Consider the following 20125-nt stretch of genomic DNA (forward strand, 5'->3'; position numbering starts at 1 on the left):
CCCCACACTGTGCTAGGACTCCTACCACCCCCTGATCTCGGTGGATCTGTCATGATCTCTGCAAGTCACTCACTGTCCAACTCTGCAAGAGAGAGGCTCTGAGTGGATCAGTCGCTGCCCACAAGGAGAGCTCCTTCGGGGCAAGGCCCAGCACGGTGACCTCATGGCCCCTGTGCAGGGCATGGGGTTCTGGTCTCATTGCTGTGGCCAGGGGAGCAGGGCCAATATCCAGTGCTTTGTGGGCAAAGGACCCCTTCTCACTGCTCTGCCCACCTTGCTGATAGCTAAGACCTGGTCTTCTACCTCTCTGTCCAGAGATTTCTCTTCCGATAGAGATGAGATTGGGAGAGAGAATGGTGTGAGCAAAGGCCCAGAGGTGGGGATACATGGACATGAGAAGCGGGAGAGGATGAGGCACTGCAGGCAGGGAGGCTCATCTATCTTCGCTTCCATCGGTTCCTAAGCCTGAGGCCACTGAGCTGTGGTGGATTCAGGTCAGGAGGACACTGAGCGGGGCTGGGTCTTGCCAGGCCCTACCTGGGGGCTCTCAAGCGTGCAGGACGGAGGCCCACCATGGCCCACTTGGGCAGGCCTCTGTCTGTACTTGGGCAGCAATGTGTCCTGCATCACCCTCATGCCATCCTTGGAGGAAGGGAGGAGGGGAGAGAGGGAAAGGCCCAGGTCTCCTGGACACACAGTCATTCAGTCCAGCCTCTGGGACTGGGATGGGACAGAGACTGACTTGTGCTTCCGCTAAGGCGCCCTGCCCTCTTCTCGGGTCCAGGCATCTGTGCTCAGGACCCAGGGAGGAATCAGACCTGCCTTTGAGAGCCTCCAGCCTGGTGGGAGAGGCAGACCCAACCAGGACTTGGCCCGCAGTGAGGCTCAGGCACTAAAGTCCCCAGTGAGGTGGTGGCATTTGGGGTGTGAAAGGTGGGAGAGGTGGATGTGATGGGGGAAGGGTGTTTTAGGCAGAGTCATAGCATGGGGGTGGGTGGGAATGGAGGGAAACCAGGAGCAGCTCATGTTGGCTGTGCTGAGGTGGGCAGAGACTGGTGAGCCCCTTTGGGGAGGGCCTTCCTTAGAGGCCACAGTGAGGGCATCACCCTGTGGTCAAGGGGAGATGTGGGAGGCTTTCGAACAGGTCAGATTTGGGTTCAGAAAGGTCACTCTGGGAGCCTCTCGAATGTAGGAAGAGGCAGTGGCCGGAGGTTCTGGCTGCCCAAGGTCACCGAGCCAGAGCCCCAGCGCAGGACTTGGGCAGGAGGCATGACGGTCCTTTCCCAGGGGAGACGTGGGTTCTGGGGTCGGCCTAGAACCGCACCGTGACCCCATCATGGCCAACTGGAACTGTGTGGATTTGGGAGTCAGACTGTGGGTTGGGATCCCAGCTTTGTCAGCGGTGACTTAGCCTCTGTGAGTCTCACAGGATGGAAGGTTGTTAAACATGACGTCACAGAACAAGATGGCATGCAGCCCTCCTGGCACAAGTAGGGGGCTCAGTAAATGGGAGCTGTGCCCATTCTAATTCCTTCAAGGGAAGGAGAATGACTGAGCCTCTGGGAGGCCAAGGGCAGGGGCAGGCCCCTTCCCACCAAAGGCTTCCCTTCTGGCTAGTCTGGGGTTCAGACAGCTGAGCCTGTGCAGTAAATGTAGAGAGAAAGGGCTGGGCCAGAGCTGCACTGCCTGATCACCCTTCCCGAAGGGCGTGGGTCCAGCGGGGGCCGGGCCTCTCGTCCCCGTCACAAAGCAGCTGGGCTAAGAGGAGACTGATCTCACAGACCAACTGCCTTTCCTTCCCTCGTCCATTCCTTCTTTCCTCCTTCTGAGAAGGATGTGAGATGACTTAACCCCAAAGCGAAGGCACCATGAGATAAAAATCTAACACAGGGGAAAGGCAGACATGTGTAGTTAGTGGGAGAGAAGAAATCAGGTGAAGGAACTCTGTCCAAAACGTCCATCAAAATTTTAAGGGCTTTTTTCTTCAGATGCAATAAACCCACTTTTAGAAATCTGTCCTTTGGAGAGCCTAAGGGCTAAAAGCTGGAAATCATCTGAGTGTCTTTCAATGCGGAAGTGGTTGTGAGATGTACATTATGATATGAAATTATGATGTGGCCAACAGAGCTGTATCAACACAGCCACACACACACACACACACACACACAATGAGAGAGATACATTAATGTCACGGAAGTTAAAAATGGATGATTTGGCTAATGGCTGTCTGAATGTAGGAGCCAACATTTAAAAATCAGATGATTACACATAAACACCCAGATGGCAGGTAGCCCTCGGTCTCCTTTCCTCCTGTGCACCAAATCCTAGAGCCAAGGAGCAGCCACCCCTTTAGATGAAGCTTGTGCTCCCCCCACCCCACAGTCCCCACCACTCCATGTGGCCTCCCTGACACTGAGGCTGGGGTCGGGACAGTGATCGCTGCCCTTGTACTGCAGCTTTCCTTAGTAAAACGTTGCACTATTCTCTGTCTTTATCAAAAAACAGAGAAACAAAAGGCGGACTACGAGGGCCACGTGTCTCAAGGAAGATGAGATGGAGCCTATTTCTTTGTGAAAATGAAGACTGTGCCTCTGTGTTTCACATGCAAATTCTGGGGCACTTCATTCATTTATTGTTTACTCATATATTATTTATTATGATGCTGGTACATTACCTATCTATCCCCTATGGGCATTCTGGGTTTGCTACCCTTGATTAATACAATAGTAACATGATTCTTTTTTTATTGCCTTTGGATAAAAAAGCAACAGCAACAAAATTAAAACGAATTCCTTGTATGTATATCTGTATAAGCATGACAGACACCAAATGTGAACAGTGGTTACCTAGACAGGCAGCATTAAGAAAGCCTTATCCGGGCTTCCCTGGTGGCGCAGTGGTTGAGAGTCCGCCTGCCGATGCAGGGGACGAGGGTTCGTGCCCCGGTCCGGGAAGATCCCACGTTCCGCGGAGCGGCTGGGCCCGTGAGCCGTGGCCGCTGAGCCTGCGCGTCCGGAGCCTGTGCTCCGCAACGGGAGAGGCCACAACAGTGAGAGGCCCGCATACCGCAAAAAAGAAAAAAAAAAAAAAAAAAAAAAAAAGCCTTATCCCATTTTATATCATGTACTTCTAAATTGTTTAATATTTCTTAGAACAAATATGTATTGTTTTGTGATTTTTTAAAAAAGGTTATAACTTAAAAGATGACAAGTTAAAGTTAAAACTTTTAGGTGAAGGATGCTTTCGGAGCAGATCGTAAGCCTTACCAGTGATGATCTTGGCAAGCCTGGGGGAACAGGTAAATGCACTGGGCATGAGCATCTAGCAGTGCCCACAGGAGAAATCTGCCTTTTCTGGTCTAAGCACGAAGGGAAAGGAAGAGAACTACCAGCTACTGGGAAGTGACTCTGCCAGGCTCTGGGCACGCAGGCCAGGCTACCTCATGGAATTCTTGTCCCAATTTGGGTGAGGAGGTTGTGTGTCAACGTTCCATACTTCCTCCCTTTTTTTTTTTTTTTTTTTTTGGCTGTGCCACGCACCTTGTGAGATCCTAATTCCCCTAACAGGGACCGAACCCAGGCCCTCAGCAGTGAAAGTGCGGAGTCCTAACCACTGCACTACCAGGGAATTCCCCTTGCTCCCATTTCTAAAAGCAGTTTTATTGAAGTGTACTTTATATGCCATCGAATTTGCCCATTTTAAGTGTAACGATCTGTCCCTTTTTCACTGAAAAAAGTCACTTTTTCTATGATTTTAAGCAGATTTTCAGTTGTACAAATAGCACGGCAATCTAATTTTAGAACTTTCCCATCACCCCAGAAAGATCCTTGGCGTCCATTTGTAGTCACTCCTCATTCCCACCCCAAGCCTCAGGCAACCGCTAATCTGCTTTCTATCATTTCTGGACAGTCCATGTAAATGGAATCAGACAATACATGGTCCTTTGCTTTTGGCTTCTTTCACCGAACATGTTTTTGAGTTTCATCCGTGGTGTTGCCTGTATCAGTACTTTGTTCCTTTTTAGCGCTAAATAGTATTCCGTTGTGTGGAGAGGCCACATTTGGTTTTCACTTACCAGTTGATGGACATTTGGTTGTACCCGCTTTTTGACTACTATAAATGATGCTGCTATGCGCATTCATGTATAAGTCTTTGTGGGGATGTGTATTTTCGTTTCTCTTGGGTAGATACCTAAGAGTGGAATTGCTGGGTTGTATAGTAGATTTATGTTCTATTTTTTAAGAAACTGCCAAACTGGCTTCCAAAATGGCTGCACCATTTTACATTCCAGCCACTTGTATGAGGGCTACAGTCTCTCCATAACCTCGCCAACCCTTTGCGCTTGACGATGGTTAAAATGGAGCTAGGAGGAGAAAGACTTGCCAAGGTCACACAGCAGGGAGTGGCAGACGGAATTGGAACCCAGGTTGACCTGACTGCACAGCCTGTGTCTTTGCCCTGGTCTGCTCATGTGAATGGACTTTCACCTTTGTGCAGGGGCTGGAGACCCTAAAGAGGTTGATCCCTGGGATCTGCCAGGGTCCCAGGATATGGGAAAGGGGCTTAGAGATGTCTGAGAAGTGATTGGAGAGGGGTCCTCAGCGGCCCTGGCTCATGCCTCCACCTGGAAATGTGGGTCTCAGTCTGGGGAGGTGGTGGACGCCAGCCAGCATGGTTCTGACTTCTGTCAGTACACAAGGCCTGGCACTGGGTGACCTTCTCTCTGCCCCAGCCCACATTCCCAGGCTGACATTCCTCTGCCTCAGACCTTCCCTTCTTCTGCTTGGGCCAGAATATGTCTCCTTGTCCCCCATCCTTGGCCTCCATGGGAGGAAGGATGGGCTCTCCTGTCCCAGCCCCAGGACTTTTACCTCTTTCTGCCAACTTCAGGGTCCACATGAAACCTTAGAGTGTTGAACAGGAGGGACAAGGTCATCAATCCATCTGCTGCCTCGGGGAAGGGCTGGTCACAGGACCCCTGTTGGTCCCTCCTCGAGATGGACATCCAAGGAGGTGGGACCTCTACATCTCAGCATGGGTCTGGCTAGCAGGTGGCAGGGTAGCCCCTGTGGTCCTAGTCAGCCCTCACTCCCCCATCCTTGGGCCACCTTTTTAGAATGACCGCCATGGCCCCAAAAAGTGGCCTCATGGACAAAAGGATCTAGACCACCCATCCAAGCCTCCTTTGCAAATGATCTGGAGAACTTGGAAAAAGGAGGAAGAACAAAAGTGTGCATTTATTGAGCCCCAACTATATGCCAAGGCTTTTTCATTTTTTTGATCCTCATATCATCCATGAGAACTAAACCGTCACCTTTCCCCTGAGAAAACAGACTCAGAGGATCAACAGCTCACCTCACATCTCACATGCTAAATGTTAAAGCTCTGTTCCCACCTACTGCACACAGTAAAAAATGGCTAGGTTGTGCCCGGGACACTGTCCCAAGTGTGAGCATTGGCATCAGGCATACCTTTCCCACTGTGTGACCTTGGGAAAATGACTGAACCTCTCTGAGCTGCAGCTGCCCCAACTGTAAAATGGGGCTACCAGACCCATGTTGTGCAGACTAGATGAGATCCCCATGTGAGGGATTCGCATGGGGCCTGGCACTAGGCAAGAATGAGCAGAGATGCTTAGATTATTTCCTGGCACTGGGAAATTTTCCAGGCTAGTGATCAGAGCCTGCTGGTTTTCAGTCTCCTCTAACTCCCTTGGAAGGGTCGCTATTTTTGATGCTTTGACCTTCTGTCAATTGGGTCTGTCCCCAACCCATTCTCAGGAGGCAGAGGAAGGGTAGAGACCCCAAAGGATCTGACAGGCCCACTCTTCTGGGGCAGCCACAAATCCACTGCAGACTGCCCACACTCAGGGGGCAAATCCCAGCTGGCATGAAAGCAGGAAAATGTCTAGGGTCCCCAAGGCCTCTTCCTCCCCTCCAGCTATTCTCTCTCCTCTTCCTTGCTGCATCCCTAAAGGCTTGCCCATCCTTCAAGGCTGTCAGACCTCCCCCTCCAGGCAGCCTCCTGGTGTGTCTGCCAGCCCCCTGGGGCCAGTGCCCAAGGCATTGTTGGGACCAGAGGCCTGGGAGCTCTGCTTAAGGTAGGACCAAGGGTCCCCTGGGGACAGCCCGGGGCTGGCACGATCCAAGCTGTGGTCTCCCGGACCCTGCAGAGGAGGCGCTGTGGACAACTCGGGCCGATGGGCGCGTCCACCTGCGCATAGACCCCAGCTGCCCACAGACTCCCTACACTGTGCATCGGATGTTCTACGAGGCTCTGGACAAGTACGGGGACCTCAGCGCTCTGGGCTTCAAGCGACAGGGCATGTGGGAGCACATCTCCTACAACCAATACTACCTGCTGGCCCGCAAAGCCGCCAAGGGCTTCCTAAAGGTGAGGGAGCCCCTCAAGGCACAGCCTCTCCCTTCCCCAGCCCCGCCTTCCAGCTCTGGCCCTCTCAGGCCTCCTTCCGACGCCCCGCTGGGCAAGCCCTTAGAAAGGATAACAGTAAAAACCAGCCCATTTATCAAGCTAATTGTCCGCTCTGGCCTGGTGCTGAGGGTTTACGTTCACTGGGCCCTTGCCATGTGCCAGGACGTGACACGAGTTTCTCGTTTTTTGTCCCATTCAAGGGGCCTGGGAAGCTGGTGCGCTGGGTTGCGGGATGGGCTCCCCGGGAAAGCCCTGGGAGGGGCAGCAAGGGCTGTTGAGTGACTGATCCCCCAAGGCACGCTCTAATGAGGGAGCCTGGGAGGGTGGTCCCTCAGGTGGGCGGCCGGGTCCCTGCAGTTTGGAAGGGGGACTTGGTGAGAATGATAGGCTGACCCGGCCTGTCTGCCTTTGGCCTGGAGCTCGGCCTGGAGCGGGCCCACAGCGTGGCCATCCTCGGCTTCAACTCCCCGGAGTGGTTCTTCTCGGCAGTGGGCACAGTATTCGCAGGGTGAGTGGCTGAGGTGGGGGCCGGGTCTCCAGTGGGTTGGAGGTGGGCAGAGAGCGGAGAGAGGGTCGTTATCTCTTTTTAGGGACCCCCAACCCCGTCCCCAACATCCCATCTCTTCCCCGGGGCCCTCTCCAGCACCACCTTTGTCCCCCGCTCTACCTGGGGCGACTGTGCTGAGCTGCCTGTCTGGGCCACGGGAGCTCTCTGAGCCTGGGGGCTGTGGGTGTGTCGGGCAGGGGGCTGGGCCAAGGTGGTGGCCCGCTGCACCTGCCCAGACACGCATCCTCCTGGGTCTCCTGCAGTGGTATCGTCACTGGCATCTACACAACCAGCTCCCCTGAAGCCTGCAAGTACATCGCCCATGACTGCCGTGCCAACATCATCGTGGTCGACACGCAGAAGCAGCTGGAAAAGATCCTGAAGGTTTGGGGGAAAGGGACCAGGGCCACGGGGGTCAGGCTGGGCGTCCTCACAGACCTCCAGCTTACAAAGGGCTTTTCCACCGTCCCTGCCAGAATCCTCCATCATTCTCAACAGCAACCCACCCCACCACACGCACACAGAGCAAGGCAGGGCAATGGCCATTTGCCAGGTCTGAAAATTGAGGCCCAGAATGTCCAAGGGACATACCCCACATCCCCCAGCCAGCCTGCTGTTCCCCATGGCTTTCCCTTCAGGGAAGGGTTGTGTGCCCTGAGGGTGGCTCAGGGTTCTGACACGTGAGCACCCAAGTCTCTCTCGATGGAGAGGGTGTGGGCTGTGGGCTGCCACAGGATGTGGCTTGGGCTAAGCCACAGCAAGTGCCGCAGGATCTTTTGAAGACAGCAGGGCACCGGAGGAGCTCAGCAGTGCCTCTTGGGGCAGCTGGGTCTTTTCTGGAGCATTGATGCCTCCTGATTCATTTAAGTCCCTCCTTGATTGGCTCTGTCCCCATGGGCACCACGCTGGCATGCAGTGGCCTGAGGGCACCTCTGTGCCCCAGCTACACCCAGTAACCTGCAAGATCCTCCAAGGCTCCCTGCATCTCAGTGGAGGCTTCCCGGGTTGACTTGTTGGCTTGGCCCTTGTTCTGGAGATATCACCTGGACCTCAGCTCCCCACCTGTACCTGAGGGCAGGAGAAGAGGTCTCCAACCTCCTAGGACTGTGGGATCTGGATCGCAGGACGGGCCTTCCCTCAGCTTGAGTGGAGAAGTCCTTTTCTGTCTCCACTCCTTTTGAACGCCATTGTCAGGGTTCCCTCATTCCGAGGGCCTCCATTCTGTCTGACTTGGATAAGTGCTTGAGATTGGGGGAGGAGATGTGGGTGCAGATAAGGTGGCCAAAGGGAATGGCCCTGAGAGACTGAGGTGAACCCAAGCTGTCCTCAGCACCCCCTTGCTCCCCCTCCCCTCCCCAAGCACTCAGGCCCTTCACTTCATAGAAAGGGGACAAATATTTAGAGAACAGTGCACAGCAGGGGTGTCCCAGGCCCCCTAGGATGCACTGGGACCCTGATTTCCTCAGGTTTGGAGGCTTCATAGATGCCAGAGGCCTCTGACCCAGGTGCCCCCAGGCCAGCTTTGCTTGAAACCCCACTGGTTTAAGATTCCTTGAGAGCCTCAGCTACCAAGTAGCAATGGTGTTAGCTCTTGTCCTCAGCCTTACCCGAGGGAGTCACACACTCATCAGCGTGGGCGCTCATGTCAGAACCCCAGGGTGGGGAGGGCAGTAGAGCTTTAAAAAGCCCCCCAATAGTTTTGCCCCATCCCTCAGGGAGACAGCCCCTCTGCACAAATGGCTGATCTGACCCCAATGCTCTCCCCCTGCCCCATTTTGCCACTGAAGAAACCGAGGCCCAGACCTACTGAATCAGAAATGTCTGCCCTAGGTAGTTATTTAAAATTCGTATTATGAAACTTTCCAGACAAACAAAAATAGAGAGAAGAGTGTAGTGGACCCTCATAGAGTGATCATCCAGATTTAACCATCATCACTGTTTTTTTGTCACACTCATTTCATCAATTTACCTATTTTGCTGAAGTATTTGAAGGCAAATCTCTGACATCACAGCATTTCACCCCCCGAATATTTCAATATCTCTAAAATATATGGCATTTTTCTTGATCACAGTAACTTTATCACCTTTATTTACACAAGTCAAAGAATTCTTTCATATCATCTAATACCAACAATGTCTTTTTACAGTTGGTTCGTTTGAATCAAGATCTAAACCAGGCCCATGTGTTGCATTTGGGGGCGTCTCTTAAGAGTCTTTTAATTCAAAACAAAGGCCCCACCTTTTGTTTCCCGTACCATACACCAGTGTGGTCCAGGACCAACAGCATCCCCCGGGAACTTAGTTTCAGAATGCCCCAGACTTACTGATTCCAAAACTCAGGGTACGGGGCCCACGCCTCCTGGTGATTCTGACAAAGGCTCAAGTGTGAGAACCTCTGGCATTGACATGCTGCAGAAACTAAGTTAGCCGTCCTGAGCTGTTGTTCAGCTTGTCCCTCTAGCCTCTGCCCTTACTGTTAGATAGCAAGCGTTGATGCATTTCAGATTAGACAGAGATTGGCAGGAACAATCCATAGGTGGCGCTGTGTACTTCCCATTGCACAACCTCAAGAGGCACGTGATGTCAGGTGGTACCTCCTAGTGAAATCTGAGCCTTCATCCCTGGATTCCTGTGGTGGCCACCTGCTCATCCACTATGACATTCCCCATCAGCCTTTCTCCACTGATGATCTTTGCCTGAATTAATTATTTCATGAGCCATGGGAAAATGTTTGTTTTCTAATTGATCAGCTGGGACTCTTCTCCAAAGGAAGAACTTTCTCTCATCACCTGGGACTCTTTGCTACCTGAAGCACCCCATTTGTACACAGCAGGTGTGGTAGACAGAATAATGGTCTATGTTGGTGACTGTTCCACGCATATTTGAAAGAATGTGCATTCTGCAGTTGTTGGGTAGAATGTTCTATAAATGTTAATAATGTCAACTTGATTGATAGTGTTCTAATGTTGTTTAAGTCATCTATATCCCTGTTGATTTTCTGTCTACTTGTTCTAACAAATACTGAGAAAGGGAATGTTGAAATCTCCAGTTATTGTTGTGGATTATCTATTTATCCTTTTGGTTCTGTTTTTGCTTCATGTATTTTGAAGCTCTGTTATGTATACACATATTTAGGTTGTTATGTCCTCTGGATGAATTAATCCCATTATCATTAAGAAATGCTCCTCTTTATCTCTGGCAACTGTTCTTCCAAGGTTACTTTGTCTTAAATTAATATAGCCACTCCAGATTTCTTATGATCAATGTTTGCATGGTATATATGTTTGCATTGTTTCACTTTTAACCTACCTGTGTCCTTATATTTAAAGCAAGACTCTTATAGATAGCGTATAGCTGGGTCATGCCTTTTAATCCAGTCTGACAAAATTGTCTGTAAAACTATCAGCTGGCTGTTTCCCATTTGTCCCATCCATTCTTTGATCCTTTTCTCCCCTTTCATGACTTCTTTTGGATGGAGTTTTCTGTTTTTATTTTGGTTTGTTTTTGAGTATGCCATTCTATCCATTGGTTTACTAGCTCTCCCTCTAGTGTTTGCTCTAGGGCTTACATACAATATGCAACTTTAACTCATCACAGTCTACTTTCAAATAATATTATAATATAATATTGTACTACTTTACGTATAATGTAGGAATCTTACAGCAGTGTACTTCCTTCTCTCTCCCATACTTTGTGCTATTGTCATTTATACTTAACCTCTATGTGAGTTATAACCCCTGCAATGCAGTATTTTAAGCCGTCAAGTATCATTCAAAGAAATTTTAAAGGAAGGAAAAAATGTCTTTTTATTTACCCATGTATTTGCCATTTCTGGCACTCTTCATCCCTTTATGTCGACCCCAAGTTTTCATCTGGTTCATCTTCCTTCCTCCTTAAGAATTTTCTTTCTTTTTTTAAATTTTATTTTTTATTGGGGCATAGTTGTTTTACAATGTTATGTTAGTTTCTACTGTACAGCAAAGTGGAGTCCCCTGTGCTATACAGCATGTTCTTATTAGTTATCTATTTTATACACATTAGCGTATATATGTCAATCTTCAACATTTCTTGCAATACAAGTCTGAAGGTAATGCATTCTGTCAGCTTCTCTTTGTCTGAAAACTTGTTCATTTTGGCTTTCATTTTCTGAAAGATATTTTCATTTAGTTTATAGTTCTAGGTTGACGGGGTTTCTTTTTTTTTTTTTTCTTTCAGCTCTTTAAAGACTTCATCCCAATGTTTTCTACTTTGCATAGCTTCTGATAGAAGTCTATAATTTCTTATCTTTGTTCCTTTCCACATGGTGTATCTTGTTTTTCTGGCCACTTTTAAGATTTTTTCCTTTGTCACTGGCTTTCAACAGTTGGATTATGTTGTGTCTTGGTGTGGTTTTTCTTTGTGATTATCCTGCTTGGGGTTCACCGGGAGTCTTGAATTGATGGATTTATAGTTTTAATCAAATTTGGAAATTTCTCAGACTTTTTTCAATTAAAAAAAATATTTCCTGGGACTCCAATTACACATATGTTAGGCTTCTTAGTTTTCTCCTGCAGGTTAATTTTTTCCATTTTTTTCCCCTCTCTTTCAATTTCATTTTGAGACTTGTGTTTAATTAAGCCTTTCAGAGCAGGTTTAGATAGCCTTTTCTCTAAGGCTAATTTAGCCCCAGACCTAAGACCTGACCCTTCTGGGGTCTCTATTTCCAGAGGTCCCTCCACTCTGGCTGATGGAGACACAAACAGTTCTGGCCCTGTACATGCTCTTGTTTGTCTTCTAGCCCCAGTCATTGATCTTTCTCCAGCATTTATTCTTCATCTAGTTTCATGGAGTTTCACCTATGCCTGTGCAGGTTGATAATCTGTCAAAGAATCAAGAGGACCCCTAAAGAAATTTCTAGAACTCTTTCTCTGCATAGTTCTCTCCTGTCTGGTATTCTGTCCCACAAATTCTAGGCACCCCGGCTTTCCTGAACTCTGACCTCTGACACCTCAACTCAGTGAAATAACTGAGTTCTGATTTCCCTCTACTCTTTCCTCTCTTCTCTCTTCTGCAGTCACACAGTCCCCTGTTGCACTCAGCCAGGCCCCAGGTTGTCTGGTTTTCCTTTAATAGAAGTCATTCCTTGCCCCCTGCGTATCCCACCTTTGCTGCTCCAAAGTTCTTATGATGGGGAACCATGCATGAAGGGTGGCAAGTGTCCTGCTGAGTGAAAGGTCAGAGCTGGGGACCAACAACCTTTGCCACAAGGTGCCTGCCAGGCTGACTAACACCTGGAGATGGGGATCTTCTCAAGAGGTGACTTTTTAAAATGAAACTCCATTTATTTTTCCTGTCGATACAGATCTGGAAAAACCTGCCACATCTGAAGGCAGTAGTGATATTTCAAGAACCTCCTCCGACAAAGATGGCCAATGTGTACACGGTATGGGTAGAGGGCTCGTGTGGGGCAGGTGGGGTCTGTGTGAGCCTGCCCAGCTCACCTGGGCTGCCTGCACTCTCCCACCTGGCCGCAGATGGAGGAGTTCATGGATCTGGGGAATGAGGTGACTGAGGAGGCCCTGGACACCATCATCAATGCCCAGCAGCCTAACCAGTGCTGCGTGTTGGTCTACACGTCAGGCACCACTGGGAACCCCAAGGGCGTGATGCTGAGTCAAGACAATGTAGGACAGATGCCCAGATGGGTGGGGGTGGGCTATGGGTGGATCTGGGCAATGGCCCTGCCCTAACAACTCCCAGGGAGTTTCCTTCAGCCCCTCAGCTCAGGGAGCTGGGATAAGTAGGACAACCCTTAAGTCTGTGGTACAGACTGAGCCCAGCAAAATGGTGGGGGTTGGGAGGGGGAGGCCTGTCCCAGGATGTTTCCTGCAGAGATGCCCAGGAGGGTGAACAACCGCTAGGGTGTTCAAAGAACACTCCAAAGAAATAGCCCAAGCACACAGGGTGGCCACAGATGTGAACACTTCCAGGGCTGGCTTTGTAGACGCTGCCAGGACCCATCTGCCTATCTGCCAGATCACCTGGACAGCACATTATGGCAGCCAGGCCGGTGATATCCAACCCGCAGAAGTCCAGCAGGAGGTGGTGGTCAGCTACCTGCCCCTCAGCCACATTGCTGCCCAGATCTATGACCTGTGGACAGGCATCCAGTGGGGGGCCCAGGTCTGCTTTGCTGAGACTGATGCCCTGAAGGTCAGTCTGCCTCTCTGCCTAAGTGGATGTCCAAGTGTGTGTGCAAGGGCCTGCCCGAATGTGTGCTTGTGTCTGTGGGCCCTGTGCGTGCCTTCATGAGCATGCTGGTTCCCTGTGTGTTTATCAGTCAGAATTCTTTCAACTGCAATTAGCACAGCCTGACTCAGATGACCAAACAAGAAGGGAAACTGATGATATTACATGAAGGGAAGTTGAGTCAGAGTGGTTTGTGGGTCCACAGTGCCATCAAGGATGGGCCACCCTCAGAGTAAGATCACAGGATGGTCACAGATGGCCACGGCCCTGCCCTGCATCCCAGCCTCATAAACTACACCTGTGCTTGGGATCCTTCTTTTAACCATGAGGAGAAAGTCCCCAGAGGCCCCTAGCAGACTTCCCCCTCGCCTACATTGGCCCAAATGTTGTCCCATGTCCATTCATTAACGAGTCACTGCTTAAGGGAATGGTATTACCATGTTTGAGTTAGACTAATAAAAAGTCACTGCCCCCAGGACTGGGAGGGGACTAAGGTACTTCTGAAGCATCTGGCCACCCTGGTACCTGAGCAACATCAAGGTTCTTTTAGCAAAGAGCAGTGAGTAAATGGTTGTTGAGTCGTAGCCGACAGTATGTGACATGAGTTGCCTGCGGTGTGTGCGTACACCTGTGTGACCTACTGTATACAGGATGCCTGCATGTGTGCATGCTGACTCTGGTGACAGGGGCCTCCTGGCTCCCGGCCGGCTCTGAACCACGCCCTGTCTCTCGCTGGCTGCAAACAGGGGAGCCTGGTGAACACGCTGAGGGAAGTGGAGCCCACGTCCCACATGGGGGTGCCGCGGGTGTGGGAGAAGATCATGGAGCGGATCCAGGAGTTGACAGCTCAGTCTGGCTTCATCCGGCGCAAGATGCTGCTGTGGGCCATGTCGGTGACCTTGGAGCAGAACCTCACCTGCCCGAGCAGGTAGAGAGGGCCAGGGGGCAGGAGACCTGGGGAGGCAGCAGGGCTGGGTCATAACCCCAGGACACAACCTAGGATCTGATAGGCCAGGTTTGTTCAGACCCCATTGGCCAGACTTGTCCAGACCCCTGCACAGAGGCCCCATCAGTGGCTGGGCTTGAGCCCCTGTTCTCTTGCCAGATCCCACAGGAGACCATCACCCCATCTTTGGGTCTGACTGCAAGGACTGACTTGCTCCCTCTGGGGTGACATTTACCTCCCTGGGAGCAGCTCCTGGCAGTCTCCTGAGGGGTCTCCTGACTTCAGTAGGTGGCTATAGAGAAGGGGCCACAGTGATGGGGGTTTTCCAGCCTTCCCATAATCCAAAGTGACCACTCATCTCTCACCCACAGCCTTTGGAATGCTTTAAAATTCCCAACCAGTGCTGTGGGAGGATCAATGGCATAAATCTGGCCTGTTCCAATTTAGAAATATTTTCCATTACTAGTGTGTCTGTGAAATGGTATCATGTCTCATGAGACATGTACACGTGTCTGTGCACTTAGGGCTTCACATGCACAGACATGAAAAGTGAATATGCATGAATGACCCATTCAAGAGCTTCAAATGGAATCAGACACATGTTTGCGTCTGTGTGTATATACTTCAAGTCTCTGCAAGTGTGTATAACTGTGTGTGCGAACTTGCATGCATCTGTGTTGTCTGTGCACTCATACACAGCTGAATCTGGTTTTCTAACTTCCCGGCTCAAGACGTGTTTGCACATAACTGCATGTACACACCTAGGCGTGCATGCATGTTCGCAGGCAGGGCCAATATTAAAAATATTTAGCAGTGGATTCAGCATCGCCACTAACCAGTCAGAATAGATCATTGGAACGGCCATTCCGGGTATCCACTGAACACCAACCCTTTTAATGCAAATGGGTATGCGTGTGTGTGTGTGTGTGTGTGTGTGTGTGTGTGTGTGTGTGTGTTGTCTTCTGTGAGCCATTCTCCCTCTCCCACCAGCGATCTGAAGCCCTTCACAACCCGACTGGCAGATTACCTCGTGCTAGCCAAGGTCCGCCAGGCACTGGGCTTTGCCAAGTGTCAGAAAAACTTCTACGGAGGAGCCCCCATGACCGCGGAGACACAGCACTTCTTCCTGGGCCTCAACATGCGCTTGTATGCGGGCTACGGCCTCAGCGAGACCTCGGGCCCTCACTTCATGTCCAGCCCCTACAACTACCGGCTCTACAGGTGTGGCCCAGGTTTCAGCACATATGCCGGCCCGCACGTCCTGGCTGACACCCTTCAGTGCCCCCCTGCTGATTAGGTCCCTGAGCCCAGGCCACTGGACTATGGGTCCCTGAGTGCCAACAGCTCTATCTTGGGCTAAGTCCCTTGGCCGGGCCCGAGTCTCGTGGGGATGGTCTCTGCGACAGTGTCACTTGGGTCTGTGGTTGCAGACAGCCTTGCAGCCCAGGAGCTCCCTGAGTGGGGCTCTGATGGAGGAATTTCCCTTCGGCCCCTCCCTCCAGTAGGGTGGGGTGTGTTAGAGGGTGTCCCAGCATTGCTGGTAGCCCTGGTTCCATCTGGGATGGGAGCTGAGCTGGGGGGACTGGGCCGGTCCTCTGGTGTGGGGTAGGGGGCAATCAGCTCTAGGGAGTGAGTTGAAGGATTCTCTGTTGTGTTTAAATACCTCACCTCCTGCTTTCCTATCACAGTGCTTAAAGTTGTCCCATTAGGATTTCCCCCACTGATTCATTCATTCACCTAAAAACCTTTAACTGGCCCTACCTCTCAGCTCTGAGGACCCTATTAAATTACAAAAATCCTGGGAGAGAACATTCAAGCCATCGGTGAAGCCTAGATGGATCAGACTAGGGGCTGATCCAGGGCTTGGAGGAAACTGCTTCCTCTGACCATGCCTCCTGGCCCCTCCATCCCCCCAGCTCCGGCAAGGTGGTGCCGGGCTGCCGGGTGAAGCTGGTGAATGAGGATGCAGAGGGCATCGGAGAGATCTGCCTGTGGGGCCGCACGATCTTCATGGGCTACCTGAACATGGAGGACAAGACGTGTGAGGCCATTGATGCCGACGGCTGGCTGCACACGGGCGACTCAGGCCACCTGGACGCCGATGGCTTCCTCTACATCACTGGGCGTCTCAAAGGTGAGAGCCTTTGGCTGGGTTCGAGGGCTGTGCTGGGACGTCGGAGGAATTATACCGCCACCACAATTTATACCCGCTACAAGTGTTGAGCCCTTATTAAGTGCCACACACCTTGAATGACATCATTTTACTTACTGTTGTCTCCCGTGGGAAAGACACTATCATTACCTCGACTTATTAGTGAGGACAACCAGAGAGGTTAAGTAACTTGCCCAAGGTCACCCAGCTAGTAAATGACAGAGCTGGGATTTTAACTCCCTAGATAAACAAGGCAAGTCTTTCCAGAAAATTTGAGGACATAAATATGTATTTTTATATGCAAACATGGATATGAGGCAGAGCAGAACACAAATTGGACATAAAATTTAAAATAGAGCATGAGATTTCAAAGAAATTTCCCATGAACAACTTGGCTCTCCCAGGAAAGTAAGTTGGGGACACCTCCGTGGAAGAGGTGCTCTGCTTAACTTTGCCCAAGTGGATACAGTGCCCTCAGCATCCCTGTGGGAATCCCATGCCCCAATTTCCCAGGGGAAACTGAAGCTCGGTGAGTGGGTAAACACCTTTCTGGAAATCACGCAGGCAGATGTGTGATCGAGCCTGGGTCCTGCTTAGAGTGTCGGCTCTCCAGGCAGAGTCTGGGTGCACTTGGCCTGAGCACCTGGACTAAAGCCTGTGCCGGGGTCCTGGCCTTGCCTCCCCAGAATTAATCATCACGGCTGGCGGGGAAAATGTGCCCCCTGTGCCCATTGAGGAGGCCGTGAAGACAGAGCTACCCATCATCAGCAATGCCATGCTGATCGGGGACCAGAGGAAGTTCCTGTCCATGCTGCTCACCTTGAAGGTGTGTAGTGGGGGAGGGGAGGGCTCTGGCTCTGGAGGAGCAGCCAGCGGGTGGTCTGTGGGTCTGGCCCCAGCAGAAGCCATGTTCGGCCAGGACATGTCTGGATCTCATGACCGTATTCTGGAATAACTAGTCAGTGCTGCCTGCACTGAGGGGCAGCCGTAGCGCATGGAAATCCCTTCTGCCCCCGGTAATACAGTTAATAGTATGCTGCCCTGATGATCTTCTATGTGTTCCAGTACAGTCCAGTTTACACAGTACTGCTGCCCTCAGTCCCCTCCGCAGATAACCAATCTGGTATCTGATACCAGGGTAGTAGACGGGGCCAGAATTATGGTCCCTGTTTTAAAAGATGATCTCACTGGCTGAGGTCTTCTCAGTCTCAGGCCTCCCTTCCTTCCACCCCACCGCGGGGCTCAACGCAGTCCAAGTAGCATCCTACTCACTCTAGAACCGTCTCTTTGAAACAGAGCTCACAGTGATCCACATCCTTGACGATCAGCAGTGCCACCTCCTCCAAGACCAGGGCACACATCTTGTGGAGTGAGGCTTGGTTTTGATCTGTCTCTGGCTTTTCAGTGCACTCTGGACCCTGATACCTCCGACCCAACTGATAATCTGACGGAGCAAGCTGTGGAGTTCTGCCAGAGGGTGGGCAGCAAAGCCACCACGGTATCGGAGGTCGTGGGGAAGAAGGATGAGGCCGTGTATCAGGCCATTGAAGAGGGGATCCAGAGAGTCAACATGAATGCAGCTGCCCGACCCTACCACATCCAGAAGTGGGCCGTTCTTGAGAGGGACTTCTCCATTTCGGGTGGAGAGTTGGGTAGGTGTTTTCTTTACACTACTGCAGGGGCTGTGCAGGAGGGCAGAGGCCATGGCAGAGCCTGGGAGGTGCCCACTAGGAAGCAGCCATGGCAAACAGAAGGTCCCTGACAGCACTTTGGATGACACCCACCTCCTTCCTGTGGGAGGACATTGATTGCTCAGTGCCTGGGCTTGTGGTTAGTTAGGGCCTGTTCAGTGTATAAGATATGTGCTGGAATTCATTAATTTGAACCTATAACATTTAACTTTGACTAAGGAACCATTTTCCCCTGAAATCACAGTGGGACCACCAGGCAGACACCAAGTTCCTGTTAGTGTTTGGGCTGGAGTCATCTGGCTTTAGGGAGTGAGACCACCATAATCTTTTGTAAAGTCAGCTCATGCAACAGGTAAAGGGTGGAAGCCCTTCTGGACCATGGTCCACAGAACCAGAAAAGGCCTCTGGTGTGGCGTCAGTTGGATGGATGAAGTCGCTCTCGGCTGTAGCATCTTGGGGTGTTCATGGCATGGTGGGGTGGGCGTGCAAATGGCTCCTTCAATGAGATTCCCTCCAACCCATCAAGGCTGAACCCAGATGCAACTATCCACAGTAATGCTGAGCTGCTATCAGAGAGCCTGAGCTTATCTGGTTGTCTTGTGCCAGCAAATTGAATGCAAGGTCAACCAGATAGGTGTCCTCTCTAAGCAGTTGATATAAATGACTTTGATTTTGAAGTCTCCAGTTACACAGCCAAGTGTGAGTTAACACAAAATGGAGTTGAAGCTACCCAAATCGGAGCCCTTTTAACCTTTCATTAGAGGAGAAAACCAAGGCCAAGAAAAGTGATATGAGGAAGACCTCTCATAAAGACCATGCCAGAGGCCCTCCCTGGCCGGGGCTTTCTCCCACCCCATCACAAGCAATCAAAGCATTACATCCAACATCGTATGAACTTTCACTGAAATGCAAAGATGATTTGTCTATCAGTTATTGTCATGTAAATTACCCCACTTCCTCTGTATTCTACTGGCCACTTAGACCAACCCTGGTGCAGTGTGGGAAGGAGCCACACAGGGGTGTGACCCCCAGGAGCAGGGACCACCATGGGCCATCCTGGAGGACGGCTACTTTTTGGTCTGGCTTAATTCCAGAGTTCTGGGACTCACTGAGTCTAGATGTTTACCGCACACCTTCTCAGACATCTCAGAGCCCAGCCCTCACTCATTTCTTCCAATTTCTCTTTTAGGTCCCACCATGAAGCTGAAACGGCTCACAGTCCTAGAGAAGTACAACGATATCATCGATTCCTTTTACCAAGAGCAAAAAAAGTAATCAGGGGTCGTCCTTCCCAGGTTTCTCCTGAAGATGGCAGGCTGAGTATTTTCCTGACCCCCAGGTCCTCTTCAGTCTGGGCACATGGACTTCTGGCAAGTCTGTTAGGTTCTCTGGGTCAGGTACGGTCCTGGCATCTACATTTGCCAGGTCTTATGCCGAGAAGCTTCATGTGTGGATAGTTTTTAAAGTATTGCTTTTTGTTTGGGTGACAAGTGAGATCAACTCTCTTTCCAGAACTAAAGGGCTGACAGTTTTTGGCCTTAGTTCCAGGTAGATTTAACAGGCTGCTAGCTCACTTACCAGGAGGCTGGGTGTTGGGGGAGGGAAGAGGGGGAAGATGGCTCTGCTAACCAATGTGCCGCAGGGAAAGCGCTCAGTTGTAACTCACCTAACACCCGACTTACTCTGGAATCTTGTTGGACATTGCCGACCCCATCATCCCATTACCAGGCACTCCACCATACACACACCCACTGACTTTGATGCTTAATAAAACTGCTGCTGCCTATTTGATTGTATTTAATGTGTAATTTGAAATTAAACTTTTTAACAGAACTGTCAACAAGTACCTGATGTTTTTGTCAATAGAGCAGCAGATCAGTCCAGAGTAGTGGTTATTTAACCCACAGGACACTGTGCAATAGGTATACCAATGACCTCTAGTACCCTGGAATAAGCAAAGGTGTGGGAGGAGGTCAAGTGGAGCATTCTAGTGAAAGCAGTGAATTGGGTGCTAGTCTGTCACCACCGTGCCACTCTGCCCACTCTGTTTTTTGTTTGTTTTGGCTGAGCCATACAGCCTGTGGAATCTTAGTTCCCCAACCAGAGATCGAACCCGTGTCCCCTCACCC

General features: G+C 50.7%; 1 protein-coding gene across 1 annotated transcript in view; it reads left to right on the forward strand.

Moving 5' to 3' along the window:
- Positions 1–19829, forward strand: part of ACSBG1 (acyl-CoA synthetase bubblegum family member 1) — a 48967-nt gene extending 29138 nt beyond the window's left edge. The window contains exons 3-14 of the mRNA XM_059058153.2: positions 6173–6393; positions 6852–6940; positions 7243–7363; positions 12321–12401; positions 12493–12642; positions 12995–13171; positions 13954–14135; positions 15144–15374; positions 16070–16287; positions 16992–17131; positions 17711–17957; positions 19186–19829. Coding sequence (XP_058914136.1) covers positions 6173–6393; positions 6852–6940; positions 7243–7363; positions 12321–12401; positions 12493–12642; positions 12995–13171; positions 13954–14135; positions 15144–15374; positions 16070–16287; positions 16992–17131; positions 17711–17957; positions 19186–19271 — 1943 coding nt within the window. The 3' untranslated portion in view covers positions 19272–19829. The remainder of the gene's footprint in view (positions 1–6172; positions 6394–6851; positions 6941–7242; positions 7364–12320; positions 12402–12492; positions 12643–12994; positions 13172–13953; positions 14136–15143; positions 15375–16069; positions 16288–16991; positions 17132–17710; positions 17958–19185) is intronic.
- Positions 19830–20125: the final 296 nt, after the last annotated feature.

The sequence above is a fragment of the Kogia breviceps genome, chromosome 3 (genome assembly GCF_026419965.1).
Source record: "Kogia breviceps isolate mKogBre1 chromosome 3, mKogBre1 haplotype 1, whole genome shotgun sequence".
Lineage (NCBI taxonomy): Eukaryota > Metazoa > Chordata > Mammalia > Artiodactyla > Physeteridae > Kogia > Kogia breviceps.